Source organism: Brienomyrus brachyistius, chromosome 10, assembly GCF_023856365.1.
Source record: "Brienomyrus brachyistius isolate T26 chromosome 10, BBRACH_0.4, whole genome shotgun sequence".
Lineage (NCBI taxonomy): Eukaryota > Metazoa > Chordata > Actinopteri > Osteoglossiformes > Mormyridae > Brienomyrus > Brienomyrus brachyistius.
The window spans coordinates 29,424,711-29,444,755 of record NC_064542.1 but is presented as its reverse complement, the minus strand read 5'-3'; the positions used below and the strand labels follow the sequence as shown (position 1 = coordinate 29,444,755).

Genomic DNA, 20,045 nt, shown 5'->3' with positions numbered 1-20,045 from the left:
ATGGAGCCATCCAAAAGGGGGGGGGGGGTCACATTCCGGTGGCGGAGGACTCGGCCTTGTCCCATGCTGACCAACAAAGGTCCATGATCGTTAATATATAATTAATACGCTAGAGCCTGAGCACCAAGAAGATGGAAGAGCTCGTCAGATTTTCCAGAACCTTCCCAGCCCAAACAGATGTTTAGCTGAACACAAGGTCAGCAATCTGAGGTCGCTGCTAATGAGTGAATCCATTACGAAGGTAAAAATTCATACATAATTCCATAAATATTATTAATAACGTTAAAACACTTACAGATCCATCGCCTTGCCTGGTGCCACTTCGTGAAGACAGTCGTCAAGGGCAGACAGAAACCCGATCCACACCCAGGACTCCACCCCAGCAGTGGTAACCACACCTTCCGAGATGCCCACGTGAGCCCAGTCAACCCCAGCACCTCGGCCAGGAGTCACCGAAACCGCAGACAACCGGCATGTGAATGAAACCGCATCCAAAACAGATAATGACAAAAATGATATCCATCCCTATCTTTATCTGTCATAGGCTTCAAGGGCCCTCAAAGCAAGCCTTGTATGGGAGTCAGCATCGTACCCAGCATGCTACACCCCTAAGCTAGGAGCACTGTGGCTCAGGCAGAGCAGATATGGCCGCCTTCCTCAGCCTGGGGAAGCCAAAGGAGGTCAAGAAGATGGTGCCAAGACCTTCCAGACGTCTGCTGGACATCTCTCCATCCCCCAGTGCATCAAAGTGCTTCTATTTGTCTGAGGGCAGCATTGCCAAAATGTCCATCCTGTTTATTCTGCATGATAGCGCTGGATCCCTGTATGAAGGCAGATCGTGAGCTGAACCTCCGAGGCCCCTACAGCAACTGACGACCCCCCCCCCCCCCCCCCCCCCCCCCCCGGCACTCGAACCACTGACCTGCGGGCCCAGGACTGGCCGCCATCACGAGCACGAGCTGTCCTCCTGGGTTCCGCTCAGACGGCCAGCTGTCGGTCGGGCAGAAGCCCCGACACAGACGGCAGGACTCGGGGGGGGGGGGGGGGGGGGGGGGACACTCAGATGCCCCGTGGCCCCCCCGCCACCTGCTGCTCCCCCCTCCCCCCCCCCCACACGTGTAGATGACAGGATGCCGTCCACCGTAGGCGAGTGTGACATTAAATAGACACAAAGATCAGAACATTCCGGAAAAGAAGTGGAGCCGACAACGGCTAAAGTCAATAAAATAATAAAGCCTTTATCCAAGGTGATGTCGTCCCACTTTGGCCTTTACTTTGAGGACAAATCAGTAACTGAGTAGCAACAATTCTGCCGTCTACATGCGATCCAGCCAAGAGACATCCCTCATTCCCGATGAAATACCGGATATCAGCAGACCTCTGAAGCTGCTTTTCCCAAAGGCATGTGATCCCAAAGAGGACTATGACAGCAGGGGTGGGATTCGAACCTCAGGGAGGCATGTGGCTGTCTGGCTGCCTGCTGAGCCTCTGTATTGGACCCCTCACCGCCTTTGTTATTATCGATAAATAATTTGGCGCATGCACATTTATCGGGCTCTTGAAGCAGGTGTTTGTCACAAAGAGGCGAGGAGGGGGGGGGTGCAATCAAAGCCCCCCTGCCACAAGACTTCCTACCGCAACATTCCTACAACCTGCCGCAAGCCAGGTTTTCGGATTCCCGCCATTTTAGACGTGTGGATTAACGTCCCGAGAATACAGAGACGGAGTGGAATCGCCTGCGAAGGCCGGATATCCTAACGAGCCCGGAGCGAGGCGGGCGCGCTCTCAGCTGCTGGCTGCGTGGGGCGCCCTTTGCTGGCGGTCGGAGCACGGGGATCAATTTGGCGGCTGTGTAATTGGCTCGGCGACTGCGGCGCCGTCGTTAGGCCGACCCCAAAATGGCACCCGCAGAAATGAAAGGGCAAAGCTAGCAGCCTCTCTGCTGCCTGAAAGGTTATTTTTAATCACCGGCGTGAGGTGCAGTGTTCAGCACCACCCTCCCCTCCCACGCCCCCCCCCCCCCAAACACAGAAACACACACCCGCGGCTTTCCCCTCCATACACCCCTCCTCCTTCCCAATATTATTTTTCAGTCCCTACTCCGGAGAGGGAGCAGATAAGGACCAGGCTTCATAAATTAAACAATAGTCCGTTTACAACGGGGCCACATTCCCGACTCCATGACCCCCCGTGTAGAGACAGCCGGGTGGGGGTCGAAGTGACCAGCAGGCAACACGGCTGGCCAGATGGACCCCCGACCTGCCTTTCCGCCACAGGGTCGGACGTGGCTTCCCGCCACGGCAACACAGCGGCTGGGGGCCACGGCGACTGGGGGCCACGACGATCGGGGCCGACGGCCAGAATCATTAGCGGCTTTAACGCTCAGATCAACTGCGGCCAAATAACAAAGAGAAAGTTTAAGGAAAAAAGAAAAACACTTAAAACGCAGAAGCACCAGTTGGGCTGGGGTAGCGGGGGGGGGGGGCAGCAGACTGAGGTGCCGCGTTTATTGACGGAAATGCCTCAGACAGCCCTGGGGAGGCCATTTCCGGAAAATACAGCAGAGGTGTGAGTTTAATTCAATAGAAGTTTCTCCTTTCAAAAACGGGGAAAAGAGGCAGTTGGGGAATCTGAAGTCATACTAATAGAACAAAAACGCCATGGGGGGGGGCAGGGGGGGGCATCAGGCTACCATCTCGAGGTCACGAAGGTAGCAGACATTGCCGACAGTCTGCAGCGCTGGGGGACCTCGGTAAAATCCCCCCCCCCCCAAACACATTCTGTTAAATTGGCTTTATAAATGATATAAGACTAATTCAGTCCTTTATTTTCACATCTTTGCCCTGGGCCTGGGGCCGCATCAACAAGTAGAGAAACCAAAACACAGCCATGAGGTCAGAGAGACAGGTGGGGCGGGTGAGCAGGAGGGAGACAGGTTCCTACAGGCTTGGAGCGCCGATGGGGCTCTGGGACCACGGGGCCCGGGGCCCCGCGGACTGCGGCCGCAAAGGGACGGGACGTTAGGGGTAGGCATACGGACCTGCGAGTCTGAAACGAGAGAGAGACACCGCTCCACCATCATCCTGTCAGCACTGGGCCGAGCCTCACCCAGCCGGACTGGGGGGGGGTGCCCCTTTAATTTCACTCTGCTCTTTGTCCACAAAACAGCCCCACAGAATTCCTGACCTTCTGAAGAGGGTTTAACCGCAGCCAGAGAGAGAGAAAAATCATTATCTATCAAGCACTCTTCCCTTTCTTTCCAGGATAGAGAAAACACACTGACATTTATCATTATTGAAAAAAATGATTCCCCCCCCCAAATCCTTCGCCTCAGAAATGAAGAAGTGAAAAGCAGAGGCACACTTTAGGCTCCCTCCCCCCTCCCCCGTGAATGTTGCGTCTGTTTCATCAGCTGACAGCTGACTGACACGCTTCAAACGCCCCCCAGACTCCCGACACTCGAATCCAGGTCATGAGAGCATTAAACTTTCAGCTACATTCTCCAGTTGTCGTGGTGGAACTGCAGGGTGTGGAGGGGTGAGCTGCCAATAGAAGTTCCCCGTGAGTGTTGGGTCGGGACGGCAGACCCTCCATCGCCCTCACCGTAGCATGCTGGGAAACTCATTAAGGTGGCAGCCAACGATGCCTTAGATCTGTGGGCGTGGGCAGAAATGACCTGGGACGAGATCTTAACACCAACTCCCCCCAGCACTCACTGTCCTACAGCAACCCTGAGTGGAACCTGGGCGAGCAGGTAAAGCATACCCAGAATGCACAGAGGCTGGCTATAGGTTAATGACAGGTCGCCCACTGGTGTTTGAGTAAGCGTCGCTGAAGGGTCCAACAGCAGGACCCTCTGCCCAGATTTAAATACCGTGAGCACAGATGCCGACGGAGGGCCGCAGGCAGCTGCCGGCTATGTCAACCAGGAACACGAAGGCGGAAAAGGTGAGGTTGACCGCGTCGCCCCCATGACAGGCCCCGCGACTCGCCCCAGAAGCAGGACACCCGATCCGACCCGATCCGGATGCTGATCTGACTGCAGGAGGCATCCGCGGGAAGTAAAAAAAAAAAAGTGTAAAAATCGAAAGAATTGAACAGAGTAGCGGCATACAAGGGGTATTGTATTCCTGTCACGCTCCGAACGGCAGGAACACTCCGATGACATTTGAAAAAGTGTGTCAAACAAGCCAAGCGATTATCACCACGGGAGGGTGGGGGGGGTGAGGTCTAATTACACGACACCTCGACGTGCTGAAGTACAGTCACCTTACAGTGCTGGGAGTCCAAAAGATGGGCCAACCGGCACCAGACAGTGGGAGCCCGAGGCATGTCCACCGCAGAGCACAGACAAACAGATATTACTTGTAATCACACTGCCCTTCTCGTTCGCAAAAGATCTGTAACTGGATATAATCCCCCTCTTCAAATCAGCCCCCCCCACATCATTAGCAACATGCTTGAAAATGGTCTCCTTCAACAACATGACTGACAGGATTCAACAGAGCCAAGCAAGACAAAAAGCAAAACTGCTCCCTCTCCCCCTACACTGTAACTGACTTTATCTGGTGAAGATCGGTGTCTGTTGTGACCTTTGCTCCCCCCCCCCCCCCCCACATACACGACAGGGGAAAAATAAAGATCAGCACCAGCCCTGTTTGGCCAGCATGACGGCAAAAGCGGAACATTCTGGTGCTTCTTTAATGGAGAAGATGGAGACCATCGACAGATGAGATCATCTTGATGCGAGCTGGTTTCTCCATGAATTGTCCTGATAAAAATTCCAGGGGGCCGCTTCATCGCCCGGTGAGGCTTATCAGTCATGTGATCAGACAGCAGATTGGCTCTTAATCACACCTCCCAAAAGAAGCTTCCAGAACCTCAGCACACACAAGCAGCACCTTCTTCCGGGGGGGGGGGGGGCTGCTTGTGTGGCGGCCTGCTCCGTAAACACAGAGAGATTGCACCCACCCACCCACCCGCTCCCTTTTTTATTTTTTAAGTATATAAAAGACATGTGGTCCAAGCCTCATAATCAAAAAGACGACGATGATTTGGGGGGGGGTGGCGAGCGGCATTTTCTGAAACGGCCAAATGATGCTCGCTCAGGCGAAATTGCAACACTTACACCCGGCCCAAGAAATTGAACGTTTTGCGTCGTGAAATTACAGAGTTGCGAATTTTTTCTTTTTGCCGCTTTCGCCTCTCAGCGGCATGTTTGTAAGAAAACAATGTGTGTGTGTCTGCGCGTGTTGTGGGGGGGGGGGGGGCAGATTACCGGTGATAGTGGTAAACACGCAGGCGGGGTTGGGGGGCACCACGCTGCCAGTGCCGCTCCACGCCGTGCTTTTACCTTCTCTGCTCATTTGCTTCACGCTATGCTGCTCGGATGCACCCAGAAAAAAGGGCATTTAGTGCCGCTGTTCGGGCCTCTGTGCTTCAGGCCTGATCTGCGCTGTGGCTCCTCCCCCTTTGGGACTGTGGAGTGAGGAGGCTTCGCTGGGGGTCACCAGATTGGGGGGGGGGGGTAGGGAGGGGCACTTCCCATCACACTGATCGTTCGCTGAAGCCCTCATCATGCGGCACCTCTGGTAACGCTGGCAACGTGGCATTTCTATGGAAACGAGATCCTGGAGCATGGTCTCCTCGTGCTTGGGGCATGATGATGGCGGTGCAGCGGCTCCGAGGACACAGAGGCAGGGGGAAGAGTCAGGCACAGCCACATACAGGTAACACCACCACGTGCAGCCTCTCACAGCCATATGTGGTTACTATCCAAGTTTAATGCTATCCCAGTTTGTCCTCATCCCAGTCCCTAACTCAAATTATCACTGCTCCAATTAATTCCTGCCCCGGTTAGCTTACTAACCCAGATTATTCCTACCACAGTTTGTGTACTATCTCTGTGACCCTGGTGTCCTCACAGAAAGGTGACATTAAGTGGGGAGGGGGAGCCAGAGGGAGGGGCAAAACAGGCCAATCGCTCGTGGCGGGGATCATCTGCTGCCGCGTTCGGTGGGGCTTCGAGCTGCTGCATGATTATCAGGAATCGCTTCTGGTTGTTTTGGGCAAAACATGAGGGGGGAGGGGTCTCCCATGCCGTTCAATCACGAGGAACCTGTGTGATGGTCCAGCAACTGGCTCCAGCAATACGAGGAGAGGGTCCTGTTTCCGCGCCAACACCTGGCTCACACCGGAGGCCGACGCCTTCCGGGCATAGCCTCAAACTCTCTCCCCAGATAAGAACATCAGTGGGACCTGCATCTGCGGGACCGACATATGGGGGGGCCGACATCTGGGGGTGGGGGGGGGGGCGAGCCAGTGTGTGCTCTGGAGGACGGGTCCAAAGGCCTCCTGAGAAACAACTGACCGTGATGGAGCCCGCGGCGCAGAGAAGGCACAGTACCGGACACAGTACCGGACACAGTACCGGACAAGATAAGGCAGGGAGGTCCATGTGAAAATGCGTGAAGAAGCTCAACCCAAACGCTTAGCAGACAGCATGTGCTAAAAGCCGCTTTAGACATACGGCAGCAGCACAGAGTAAACGGAGGGGCCAAAGGAAAGTCGCCCCACTCACTCGGCAAAATGAATCCCGCCTTACGTACATTTTAAAAGCCTAATTGGAACACAAAAGAAGAAGATTCCCCTTTAGTAAACTGGCAGGTTATATAGGAGGGGAGGCCAGGCCGTTATTGGTATCACAGTGCCCCCTACTGGTGGAAGGAAATGCACACGCTTGGTGTGTTGGGTCAGATTTCTTTCCTTCAAAGACAAATACGGAGGATGGTAGGAAGTCGAGGCATCCATCATACCAGACCCCCCCCCCGCCACGTGGTAGAGTATACCCCTCCCCATGGGGGAGAAGCACACCCGGACCACATCCTTAATGTTTAAGCACAGCGTGACCACAGTCGGGAACGCAAAGCCGCGTACACAAAGACAGCCTGTGTCACGGAGCGGCAGGGGACAGTCGCGTGACGCTTGGTGGCTTTTCACGGCCGAGCCACCGTGATCGACGAGGTCGGCTGTAAGAGCGCGCGAAAGCTCGTTTGATTTGTGCCGATCGTCGTCCCCTGTGAATCACCGCTAAAGTACACCTTGGAAATAACAGCCCCGAAAGGTCAGATTCATCATCTCATTATGCAGATACCCATCACTGATAATCAATCGCCACGGCGACCGCCATTAGTCGTGCGTGGTGGGGCTGCGTTGAGGACTTGTCGGATGGCTCTTGGAGGTGTAGGGACCAAAAATCCATAACACCTAGCAGACCCCCCCCCCCCTCGCCTCAAGCCCCCTGTCACTTACCCTCCCACCCAACCTCAGCTCATCCACAGCCTCGGCCACTGGCTCGCATACAGAAGTGCCCTCAGTCCCCAGTCTCCTTGATTAGGAAAATGAACACATTTGTTTTCTGACACATCTAGTTATGAGCTTGTTTCAGACACCGGAGGGGGGGTGGGGGGGTAGTAACCAGTATGAGTTGCAGCACTTAAACTGTCAGTTTTAATAAGCAACACAAATATCTATGGCAGGATTGTGTAAGTGCTGGATAAAAGCCATTCGCATGTTTGTTAATGTGTGGGATTCGTCGGGCTTAGTGCGTGGAAAAGCCACGTTTGCTGAGGATTTAAGGGCTCGGGAACCAAGTTTTACTTGGAATTAAGGTGACGGCGTCACACTCCCTGCTCCTCTCCCATCACCCCACCTCACCCCAGCCCCACCCGACTCTGATGCAAGTTTGTCGGCCCATCCAAGGAGTTTGGAGCAGGGCACAGGGCTGAAGGGGTCCCAGCACACACACACACACACACACACACACACACCCACACACACACCTACACACACACCCACACACACAAACACACGTATACACACACGTAAGGCTGGGTGATATCATATTGATTTGGCAAATGCGCAATAATCACCAGGGCTTCAGTAGAAGCATTTGGCCGGACGCCAGCCTTGCCATACTACATGGGCATTTATTTATGTCAATATTTGGTGAGATTAGTAGTACAGCTATAATATTAATGATATGCCTTTTGTGAAACAAAACTTAGTAATCTTAATTAAATTTGGTTAGCGGAGCACACCACATCATGCCAGTTTGGTATACTGTGTTTGGTATACTGTGTTTGGTATACTATGTTTGGTATACTATGTTTGGTATACCTTCATGCGATTTGCACTGAATGGTCAGTGAAGAAATGAACAGCTCAGCAGCTACAATATCTTTTAAAAGAGGAGATAAAAAAGGTAAAAAGACGTCGGTGGAGTGGCGGTACTTTTTGCAGTTTAAAGTCTGACACGTTTATGAAACATATGGATATGTTGAATTTGATACCTTTTGGACGTCATAAAATGCCTCATTGATATTTTAGTCATAATATAAATCTGCTTAACAAATTGTGGGTGTAAATAAAAGCCCGTATAGTATTGAAAAGCTGGCGTCCGGCCAAATGCTTCGCCTTTAATCTGAAGCCCTGTGATTATTGGGCATGCGCCATGTAAAATAGATATATCATCGCCCAGCCCTAGGTGGACGCGATCAGACATCCCTCTGTGCCTCTTACCATAGGCCGTAGGCTATGGGCGGTACCCGGTGACTAACTACCAATCTCGAAGCCCCACACTGTGTATGCAGTCACTACAAACTAAATACTTCTAATTTCTGAATACTACTCTACCTCGTCAGTCACGTTTCTGTTCGACAGAAAGCACCACGACACCAAAGAGTAGAGCCGAAAGCGGATCAAACCAGGGACCAGACACTGAGGGGGTTACAGCCGTCTACACTGAGGTGCCGGGGCCACGATGGGCCGCAGGGTCAGGCCAGAAAGCCCTACACTGCCCCTGGGCCTTCACATAAGGACGACACCCCCCTTATCGCGTCAGGACTCCCTGAGCCTCCTCCCCCAAAGTGCCTTCATCATCGTTGGAGGGCGATTACAACAGGTTCTCCGAGACACTGCCACGGCATAACGTGCTCGCCAGGCTGTGTTAATTATGTGCCGACAGCAGCCCTCATTAATGAGCAAGAGGAGGAGGAAGGAGAAACATAAATTCCATTGAACCCCCGCACACTTCACTCCCTGGGAGAGTCCCAGTTATCATGAGACATTGCTACGTTTCCCCAGAAAGAGACCCCTACTGCTAACAGACACTCATACCTTGACCTCTAATCTGCACCTCCGTGGGGCAGAACTTCACCTGGGACTTCTGGTTACATCTTGCCACCGACCCAGCAGGGAAATGAGGGCAGGGGCTGTGTTAGGAAATTCGATCCGCCACATCAAATCGGACACCTCCAGCAGTGATTCATAAAGAGCCATCCCAGCAGCCAGAGATCGATTTGTTTACGTTCAAAATGAAAGTGCTTTGTGTCAGCTCTTATCTGATTGGTCACCGCCTCTCAATCAAAAGGGGCGTCACTTTGCCAATAAACACAGTCGGGTGATGGAGTCCGATTTCCTCAAGGACGGCTCCCGAACACATTACCATATAGTTTCAACCGCCAGCGGCGACCAAAAACTGAGGCAGAGTGTCTGTAGGTCCTGGCTGCCTGATCCATAGGTATCTGCAAATGTCGCCACCAGGGGATGAATGCCAGTATGGAGCGAGGGAGCAGGGAAACAGATTCCCGTTCCGGCAGGCCAGACCTGAGCACAGTACACAATCACTCTTGGTCCATTAAGGAGCCCCTTGGACTCTCTCTACCATTGCCACCACAGCTCTAATGGCACAGGGCCTGCCGGCCATTAAACACTTGCAGCCTCTCCTTGTGTCTCCCGAGTCCGACCTACGTGGGGCCGGATCCCATCGCCCCCATCAGGCTGCAGCCTGGAAGCGGGGGTGGCGGTGATACATCACAGCTGTTTAATAAAACATGCTACGAATGGGGTGGGGTGGGCGCACCATCAGTAAACACAACGTTCATAGAGAAGTCAGCCGCAGGCTATTGCTGGGGTCATTTTTGAAATATACAACCTCTTTCTTAGTTTTATTTTTTCGCCTAAGATATCAGCTCTGTACTTGGTTAGAATATGCAACTGTGCAAAGATAAGTCTGTGGCGGAGAAGGACGTGACGAGCCAAGTCCAGTGCACGGTGAAGGACGTGACGAGCCAAGTCCAGTGCACGGTGAAGGACGTGACGAGCCAAGTCCAGTGCACGGTGAAGGACGTGACGAGCCAAGTCCAGTGCACGGTGAAGGACGTGACGAGCCAAGTCCAGTGCGTGGTGAAGGACGTGACGAGCCAAGTCCAGTGCGTGGTGAACGACGTGACGAGCCAAGTCCAGTGCGTGGTGAACGACGTGACGAACCAAGTCCAACGCGTGGTGAAGGACGTGACGAGCCAAGTCCAACGCGTGGTGAAGGACGTGACGAGCCAAGTCCAACGCGTGGTGAAGGACGTGACGAGCCAAGTCCAACGCGTGGTGAAGGACGTGACGAGCCAAGTCCAACGCGTGGTGAAGGACGTGACGAGCCAAGTCCAGTGCACGGTGAAGGACGTGACGAGCCAAGTCCAGTGCACGGTGAAGGACGTGACGAGCCAAGTCCAGTGCGCGGTGAAGGACGTGACGAGCCAAGTCCAGCGCACGGTGATTGATGTGATGAACCAAGTCCAGTGCGTGGAGAATGAAGCGCCCATTTTACTATTTTACATATAAAAATAAGGGAGGCCTGTTCATTCAGCCTCAAGTCTAAAACGCACACATATACACAAACACACACACAAACACACACACACACACACACACACACACACACACACTCACTCACTCACTCACTCACTCACTCACTCACTCACTCACTCACTCACTCACTCACTCACGCACGCACGCACGCACGCACGCACACACACAGGCCCAAACTCAAGTAGAAATCCCACCCCCCTACAGTGGGCATGCATTGGCTGGAAATCCATTTGTCGCCACAGCGATGATGGTCCAGTGGGTTAACCCACCCAGGGCCGCTCATCCTGTGGCCTGTCTGGGGCCTCCACAGCCCCCCTCAGCAAACCTATGGGGCCAAAGCAATTCTGTCCAACAGGCTCAAAAACAAATTAAAGAGGATAACCCGCCGAGGGCCTCTGGGTACCCATGTTCCCATTTTACCTTCCGCTGGAAAACCGCCAGACCATGTTGTGGGGGTGGGTGTATGTGTGTGTGTGTGTGTGGGGGGGGGGCTGCTCTCAGACCAGAAGGCAATATCGTTTCTTGGACAACGTCGGTGGCAGAGGTTACGTTTATGTATAGTATAACATGAAGCGTATGTCACACACAACACATCTCTGTCCAACATTTGAAAGAATAGCAAACATTTCAAATCAATTCAGAACCAGTCAAAGCGATGGCCAATCAAAGGCGTGCCCCAGCTAGGCAGTCCGAGGGACTGTGCACGGCCAAGCGGCGTCACTAAGGCGACAGCAGCATAAACCACGGCACGGGAATTGGGTACAAGACACAGGACTCACTCCGGGACGATTCCGGTTCTCGATCGGCTGCCAAAGCTGAAACCGAATCACCTGCAATTGGTGGCGACGGCTTCCGTGTTCATATCCCCTGACGAAAACGGGCCGGGGGTGTGCAAGACTGCTTTCTCTCCAAAAAAATCACTGCCACATTTAAGCTGGTCGGGAGGTAATCAGGTCATGACGGAGGCCTGCTAGGATACAGCCAATGAAAGCTGTGGGGGGGGCGCTTTATGAGTTTGCGGCGGATGGAGGCTGGATAAGCTGGGCGTGTACGAAACGGGAGGGCCCCTCCCCCGTGGATTCGCCCCCCCCCCACGTGGATACGCCCCCCCCCCCACGTGGAAACGCCGACAGCTTGCCTGTCGGGACCTGATCCAAATGGCTTTTGGTCACCGATTTGGCACCATTTCCTTCGCCACTGGCTGAGATGTGCATCACTGACCCCCCCCCCCCGGCCACCCAACCCCCCATAATCATCTGCTGGGATTTAACTGAGCCTACGAGATTACCTCTGATCAAGGTGGGGGTGCTGTCCTGTGGCCACTGTTCCGAAACACAGAACTCTGTGGGAGCCTAATCGTCTCCCGCGCAACATTTATGCAGCCGCCGTGTGTGTGGTTGGGGGGGGGGGTGGCGTTAGATCGCTTTCATCGTTTTTATCGTCACTTTCTTTTGTTACGTTACACCCCAAAAACATCCCAATAAAAAATATGGACCTGGATAAAGAGACAGGCCATGGGTGCTTTGTGTGAGCGTGTGGGTCCAGGCTGGAGCTTATGTGGCCACAGAGCGCAGAACGTCGCACGTCGCACTGGAGCTGCTCAGTCTCAATGCCAGGTCTCCTGCCTGAAGGTCACACAGACTGCTGGATCATAAAGGAAAGGAATATGGCAAATGACAGACAGGTCAGTTCATGGTGTGCAGAGCAGAGAATAAACAAACACAAGAGCAAGATGCAGGGCATGAAACCCGGGAAACAAGGTAACTGGCACAAAGCTGGAACAATATGATTGCTGTATGCCCCCCCCCCCAGCTGCAGAATTCCAGCTACACAAGCTACGACACACAGGCCAAATCAGAACCGTGAATGTAACCGAATCCCAGGAATAACGTAGAAGCAGAATAACCCTAGGTCCACAAACCTCGCGCTCCTGAGAACAAGGACAGGACTGATCCCCAAACGGAGGTCGCTGCTCAGTCCGCAGAAGATTCGGACTTCCGGTTCAGAGCGAGGTGGAAAAGATTTTGTCCGATTCCACGTCTGAACGCAGTGCGGGTGTAGTGCAGAGACAGAACGCAGCACTTCAAAGTTCCCCGCGAGTGTCGGGATAAGGAACACCGCCCCCTGCCAGAGACACCACAAAACGTGCAGGCCGCCTGCACGCATCATTAAGGCGGCTGCCGGATCCGCCCGCCCGCCCGCGCAGAGATGCCGCATTAATTACCGCCCTTACGCAGGCCTCCAGGCCAGTGCCTTGCCGTTACATCTGCACAGCAATGGTGGCAGAAAACAGCACAGAAACTGCAGCTCTCTGGGGACTCGCGCCGACGTCCGCCACCCCCACCCCCACCTGCAGCACCACTGCCGCAGCAACATTAAGTATCGCGGCTCGTGAGCGACTCTCTATTCATATTCTCATCTGTCGGCTCCGGTCCCGATTCCACAAGCTTCTTCAGAACATGAGGGCATTCTATTACTTTCAGAGTGGCCCAAAAAAAAAGAGTATTACATTAAATCACATTCTCACGACCCCCTCAAACACAATACACATTAAATGTATAGATGTACGATTATAGATTAGGTCTGTGTGTGGGCAGAATAAAAATTATTATAAGATGCTTTATGAATTGAAGTTCTTTAAAGCAAATAAGAATAGAGGAGAAATATGATTTCCCGCTGCGGGCGACCAGGTCAGTCCATGAACAAATCGAGCCTCTCAGAAAAGAAAGACAGGCCAAGACTGTGAGCTGCCGACAGTCTGTCACCAGGCTAAACCTAAAACATGAGCATGGGCCAGAACCAATGAGGTCAAAGGGCGGAGCTCTAAGACAAGTTCCCCTCTGGTGATTTCACTAATCGGTCCAGTTCTTCACCTCTGCGATGAACATCTTTGTTGTTGAAGATGGTTTACTTCAGCTGCTTATCGCTTGTAGAGGTAGCTGAGCGACCCAGGGATGAACACCACTAAGCTGAAGAAAGCCATCGGAAGGCAGGGCCTTAAAACAGGGTAATCTTTTTTTTTTTTCCGTAGGAGGATGTTAGGCTCCCAGCGACTGCCGGAATAGACCTCTTAGGAGGGCAAAAGATTAAAATCAGTGGGACGTCGCAAGAAGCATTATTAATGGGAAATGGGGAATCAACAGCAGATTTCCAACTTCAATCCAGGTCACCCCCCTATGGCTTCTCTAATGTACAATAAACTAATTATAAGCCATTAATATTTAAGGAACTCATTTTGGCCAACGATCTGATTTATTAAAATTTCGCAGGAATGACTAAGTTAAGGAGCTGACCCCCAGAGGGTGGAGCAGAAGCAGTGCCCACCCCCCCAATAAAAAATGACTGCGGGATGCATCTGGCTTCATTGAGACAAATTAATGGCATGTACGAGGGTAATTAGAAATCATCCCACTTCTAACATCATCCCAACTGCAACAAAAGCCCTTGTACGCCTTTTGTATATAGAGGATTAATAACAATTTGATTAGTGCTTGCAATCTGTTGAACGCGATAACTACACTCCCCAGGTACTGTTGGTGCCGGGGCCGTCCCAAGCCCGAAAACTCAGGTCAGAGAGGAACCACAACTAGCATTCCGGGGATTGGGCTGCCCGCCTCGGCTCACTGCCACAGGAGGAGGACGGGGCACTTCCGTAACAGAGACGCTCGACGCCTGTGATTACCTGAGACCCCAACGCCAGCTTCTCAGCACTTATCGGTGCTGCCATTCAGTGCCGCTGATAATCCCACACACAGAATCTTCCCTAAGCTCAGTCCTGCACAGCTTAAGGATCAGGCCTCAGTGTGCGTATTCAGTGTGCCAACAGTGCAAAGCAGTGCGTTCATTTCACTGTAGGCCGGCTCCCAGACAGCCTCAGCGGGAATGCCGCCACCTACAGGGATGGTCATTCTCTTCTCCCAGTCAAGGCAATCTGCTGGCCAACTCATCCCAGTAAGACTAGGTAGATCTTGCTTTTCTACATAGAACTTGATCTTCGAAGGAGGACTTGCACTTCTGGGTAGATTTTCTCCATCTTGGTAAGATCTGATCTTCTGGGTGGGACTTGTGTTTTCTGGTAGATCTTGCTTTTCCAGGTAGGACTTGCACTTCCTGGTAGGATGTGATCTTCCGGGAAGGACTAAGCACAAACAGTGACTGGACCATGGTCCTTCCCGTCTCTCTGTCAGGGCAACAGCACTGAGCTCAGGCAGGGGGGCCGAGGTGACGGCACAGAGCGAGGATGGTCAGAGGCAAGTCACGAAATGAAAATGGGCGGTGGGGAACAAACAGAAAAGGGAGGAAAGAAGGCCTTCGCAAGGCCCGGCATCCGTTTACTTCCCGGTCCTTTATACAGTGTGTGGCATCCAATAAAATGATTTACAGGGGCGGCTCGCTGAAAACACAGTGTACTCACACTCTGATCTCATTCCCATCGCAAACTGTTACCGAGAAACAGGCATCCCCCTGGAAAATGGATTACACTCATATATCTCGCATTTGTATCCACATTTACACCCCCTCTCCAGCCCCCGAAACGCCACACAACTGAACTGTGATGATGAAATAAAGTGCCGACTGGAAGGGACGCCCCTGCCTTCATGGGGGGGGGGGGTGTGAAATCAGAGTGCTTCTACAAGCACCCCACCCCCCATTTCCACTGCCATCAGTAGCAGCCGAGGTCGAGTTCAGAGTCCCCACCATCGACCCCATTTGGCAGAGTCCATAGTTCCCATGACAGGCAAATTATGCTAATGTGTCACCATTAAGCCCCCTTTTAATAACACAATAAAAGGAGGTAGGGCCTTCGAGCCGCCCCCCCCCCCCCCATCAGACACAGCCGGGAAGCTGGTTGGCGGTTGGGGGACCGCCCAGGGCCAGACACACAATTTGCACACTTTACAACATTTTAACACCTCACCTTAGCAGCTAGATCGCTTGCCAAAGCAAGCCCCTCCCTCAAGACCCCCCCCATGGGGCTAGTATGCATAAAAATCTCAATCACAAATTTACTTTTTTCATTTTACCCAAAGCGGCTCGGCTGCACTCCGCTTCCTCTCTATCCGATGCTCCCTCCTTCCTCTCTATCTGACGCTCCCTCCTTCCTCTCTATCCGACGATCCCTCCTTCCCCTCTATCTGACGCTCCCTCCTTCCTCTCTATCTGACGCTCCCTCCTTCCTCTCTATCCGATGCTCCCTCCTTCCTCTCTATCTGACGCTCCCTCCTTCCTCTCTATCCGACGATCCCTCCTTCCCCTCTATCTGACGCTCCCTCCTTCCTCTCTATCCGACGATCCCTCCTTCCTCTCTATCCGACGCTCCCTCCTTCCTCTCTATCCGACGCTCCCTCCTTCCTCTCTATCCGACGCTCCCTCCTTCCTCTCTATCCGACGTTCCCTCCTTACTCTCTATCCGAAGTTCCCTCCTTCCACTCTATCCGACGCTCCCTCCTTCCTCTCTATCCGACGTTCCCTCCTTCCTCTCTATCCGACGCTCCCTCCTTCCTCTCTATCCGACGCTCCCTCCTTCCTCTCTATCCGACGTTCCCTCCTTCCTCTCTATCCGACGCTCCCTCCTTCCTCTCTATCCGACGTTCCCTCCTTCCTCTCTATCCGACGCTCCCTCCTTCCCCTCTATCCGACGTTCCCTCCTTCCTCTCTATCCGACGCTCCCTCCTTCCTCTGTCTCTCCACTTCCTTCTTTCTCCATACGTCACGGGGTGCTTGTGGCCAAAGCCCTAATGTGTAGTCAGAGTGATCCTTGCATCACATCTGGACCCACCCATCCCCCCCGCCATCTCTCGCACGCGCTCAGTAGCAGGGCTGGGTGGGCGGGCACAGAATTTTACACGGGGGGGGGGGGGTTATGGGGGTAGCCTAATACGGGATAAACCACTCAACCACAAAATGGCTTTTCAAATATAGTCTAATATATCTTTCGGGGGCCACTGAGGCCTGATCCTTCTTCACAGATCAGGCGTAAAACCATGTATTGGGGGTTGCCGTTGTGTACTTAAGCAATACTGGTTGACTTTATTCAGCATAAATATAAAATCAATAAAGCGACCAGCTATATGAGATGCAGGGGACGAAAGAGGCCGCAAGATAACAAGAACGGCAAATAAACGAGAGTCCAAACAACGATGCGTGCAGCATGGCCTCTAATTGGGAACGGGGTGGGGTTTGGGGGGGCGAGTTTCGTCAGCTAAGCAGGATGGAAACTAGGCTTGAAATCCCAGTTGGCTGACGATCTGGAGCTCCTCCAAAGGCCATTAAACACGGAGAGCAGCGGATTCTGCCCACAGCGGGAGCCATTTTTCCGAGCGCGGACACCGGAGAAAAACACCGTCCGGTGACGTTAAGATGGAGGTGTCGATGGAGGAGCTGTGAATCCCCCATGGAACGGAGAATATCGGCAGCGGCTGTGTGGGAGCCAGGGACCGCCAACTGCAGTCATGCTACATACGGGAGTCTGCCGACAGCCGGAACGTGTTACCCTCCAGATCGCAGAATTTGGCTTTAATACCTGTCCTGATTACTTCCTCTTGAGCACCCTTGTGATGGGGCCAGGCGGAGGGTGGCGGTTCTGCAGGGAGCAAAGCTTAAACAGTTCTGTTCCACCGCTGATTAGAACCAAACCGTCCCACAGGCCACAGTGACTACGCAACACGTCCCATTTGCAAGGGACCGTTTTCTGGTACAAGTCCCCCCCCCCCCCCCCCCCCCCCCCGCCACCCCACCCTGACTGAAAATCACTCCAAAGAAGAGGCGTGCTCTCTTATCACTGGCTCAAAAACACAGGACCAATTTAACAGACAAATGATGGTGCCATCGATTTGCGTGGCAGGTCTGCAGGTGAGAATTCCTACAACGTGGGAGAGAATAATGTGCTGGAGGTGGGGGGGTTATGCTCCAGTGGGGGTGAAGGGTCACTTCCTGTGCCACGAAGGAGGCAGGGACAAGTCAGTGGGCATGGTGTGTCTGTAGTGAAACTTCAGTAAAAGTAATGCAATGAGCAATAGGAGGAACACAACTTGCCTGGCAGTTGAAGGGCTGAATGCCGTCCATCGAGAGGTGAGCAGGGCAGGAGGGCTGGGACCCTCCTCTCATGAACCCTCGTGTGCAATACATCTGAAGTGAGCGTGTACCATCGGGAAAACCCCGACCCCACCTTCATCACAACCACAACACACATGCACTCAGCCCTTCCAACCTGCTTGGCTATCGGACCACTTCTGTCATTACTGCACCCCCAAACAGCATGTCGGGAAGCTGAGGTGAACCAACCATGACCATCCCGTGCTCACATCCACTGCCATGCAGGGACACCGGCCAGAAACACAACGATGCTACCATCTCGTTAATTGGAGGGAAGAGATTTCAGCAAGGAAGGAAATTTAGGGGGGTGGGTCTACCAGCCCCTTAAAGAGCCAGCAAAGTTCATAAAAATAGTTTCTGAGATAATCAACACTTCACTAAGGAAAATAGTCTTCTTATGGGTGTTAATGTGAAGGAAGTGCTGACTGCCGATGTTAGCGAGGTGGAAAGTACACCAGGATTAATTAGCAGGCAGTGGGGAAGCTACAACGGCGGGGAAGTGGGCTGCTGGGGACTGGGGAAATGGGGAAGCAGGCTTCGGTCATGGGGAAGTGGGCTAAGGTTGCCGGGAAAGCAAACCATGGTTGCCGGGGAAGTAGGCTGCAGTCGTGGGGAAGCGGGCCGCTGGGGAAGCAGACCTTGTTGGCCTCGGAAGCAGAGGAACGAGCAGCACTCACCTGCGGACTTAGCGGAGAAGATGAGGGACAGCTGGAAGAAGAGGTCAGGGTTCTCAAACCTGTCCTCCTTGACTTTGATCCAGAAGCAGTTTTCAGCCATTTCCTGAGGCACGACCTACCAGGGCGGAGGCAGACCATGTGAGAAAGCTGAGAGAGCAAGGAGGAACCCCCCCCCCCCATGTCACCCCCACCAGGCGGGCCGTTACACAGGCGTGACTGGAGAGAGCGATTAGGCCACTCAGCACTGAGTAAACTCCACGCCTGACAGCTCGCCGCCTCCCCGCAGGACAGCGGGGGGGGGGGGGGGGGGGCGACTGTGTGGCTCATCGCCAAAACACTCACAGAAAATGGCTCCCGCCACGCCTCCGGCCACACATCACAAGGATGCCAGAGTCGCCAAGGACCTGGACCAGCACCGGCGCCACACATAACCCCCCGAGGGCTGGAAAATAATCCAGCATCCACCGCTGGGCAGAACCCACCGGTACCGACAAGGCAACAGACAGTCGTGTGTGACGCCGCGAGCCGGGGAGGCCCACTGCAACCCAGACTGGACCACGTCGCTAACATGATACAGTTTCTGGTCTAGGTCTATGCCCCAAAGACACCCAGACACACACATGCGCACAGACCCACACAAACATGCACACAAGACACCCCTCAGCTTGTACCACGACATCCCATCTCATCACCACAGGCTCTCTGCGGACAACAGTGACCAGACTCCACCAGCGGATCGTCTCCAAATAGCTCTGTGAACTTGGTAACCGTGCAAACCAGGCCTTCCAGATGGAGGGAAGCCCTCCAAGCAATTAACAGGCGGATTAAGGGCCCAAAAACAGACTTTCTTCTGGTTCATTCATTACTTTGGAGTAGAAGGAACAGAGGGGAGCAATGGATAGAGGGGCGGGGGGGGGGGGGGGGGTGTCACTGCGGCTACAAAAAGCTTCCAAAAAATGTTATGCTTTAACCCCCACCCACCCCCCCCCCAAAACATGCGGCATCCCCCTGTCCTGGGCTATGGGAGGGATTACATCAGCACACCTCCAAGGCCGCAGCCTCGACAGCCATTACAAGCTCAGGAACACAGCGCCTCACGCTGGCCGCCTCCTCTGCACTGTGCTACACCTGCCGTGGACGCTAAGGCTCCTGCACTCATTAGGGGACAGCCATATGGCGCCCCCTGCAGACAGAATGTATGTGAACACACACGCGCTGTTATCGCCGACCCCGAGGGCTCAGCAAGCTTGCTGTAAATAAGGTGGCCCCGGCCGGCTGGGGCGTGGAGCAGATGGGCACCAGCCGTGAGACGCGGGTGGCCGACCTCAAGGTTTAACAGAACTCCAGGCACCCCAGCCACCACCCCCCCCCACGCACACACACACACACACACACACACACACCCCCCACCCAAGAGCACCTCACATTCACATTGCCCGCTTCAATGTAAAGCGGCATTTGTTGACATTATGATTGACTGTGTTTATTGATCTGATTCGATCACATTCTGTAAATTGCCGGGGGGGGGGTGGAGTGGTCTCGCCATCAGGGACGCGGGGGGGACGACATC

At 53.6% G+C, this 20,045-nt stretch overlaps 1 protein-coding gene across 1 annotated transcript in view; it reads right to left on the bottom strand.

The window, feature by feature from the left end:
* The window catches only part of diaph2 (diaphanous-related formin 2), a 251,640-nt gene that overhangs the window by 130,475 nt on the left and 101,120 nt on the right, over window positions 1–20,045 (bottom strand). The window contains 1 exon segment of the mRNA XM_049027740.1: window positions 18,476–18,590. Coding sequence (XP_048883697.1) covers window positions 18,476–18,590 — 115 coding nt within the window.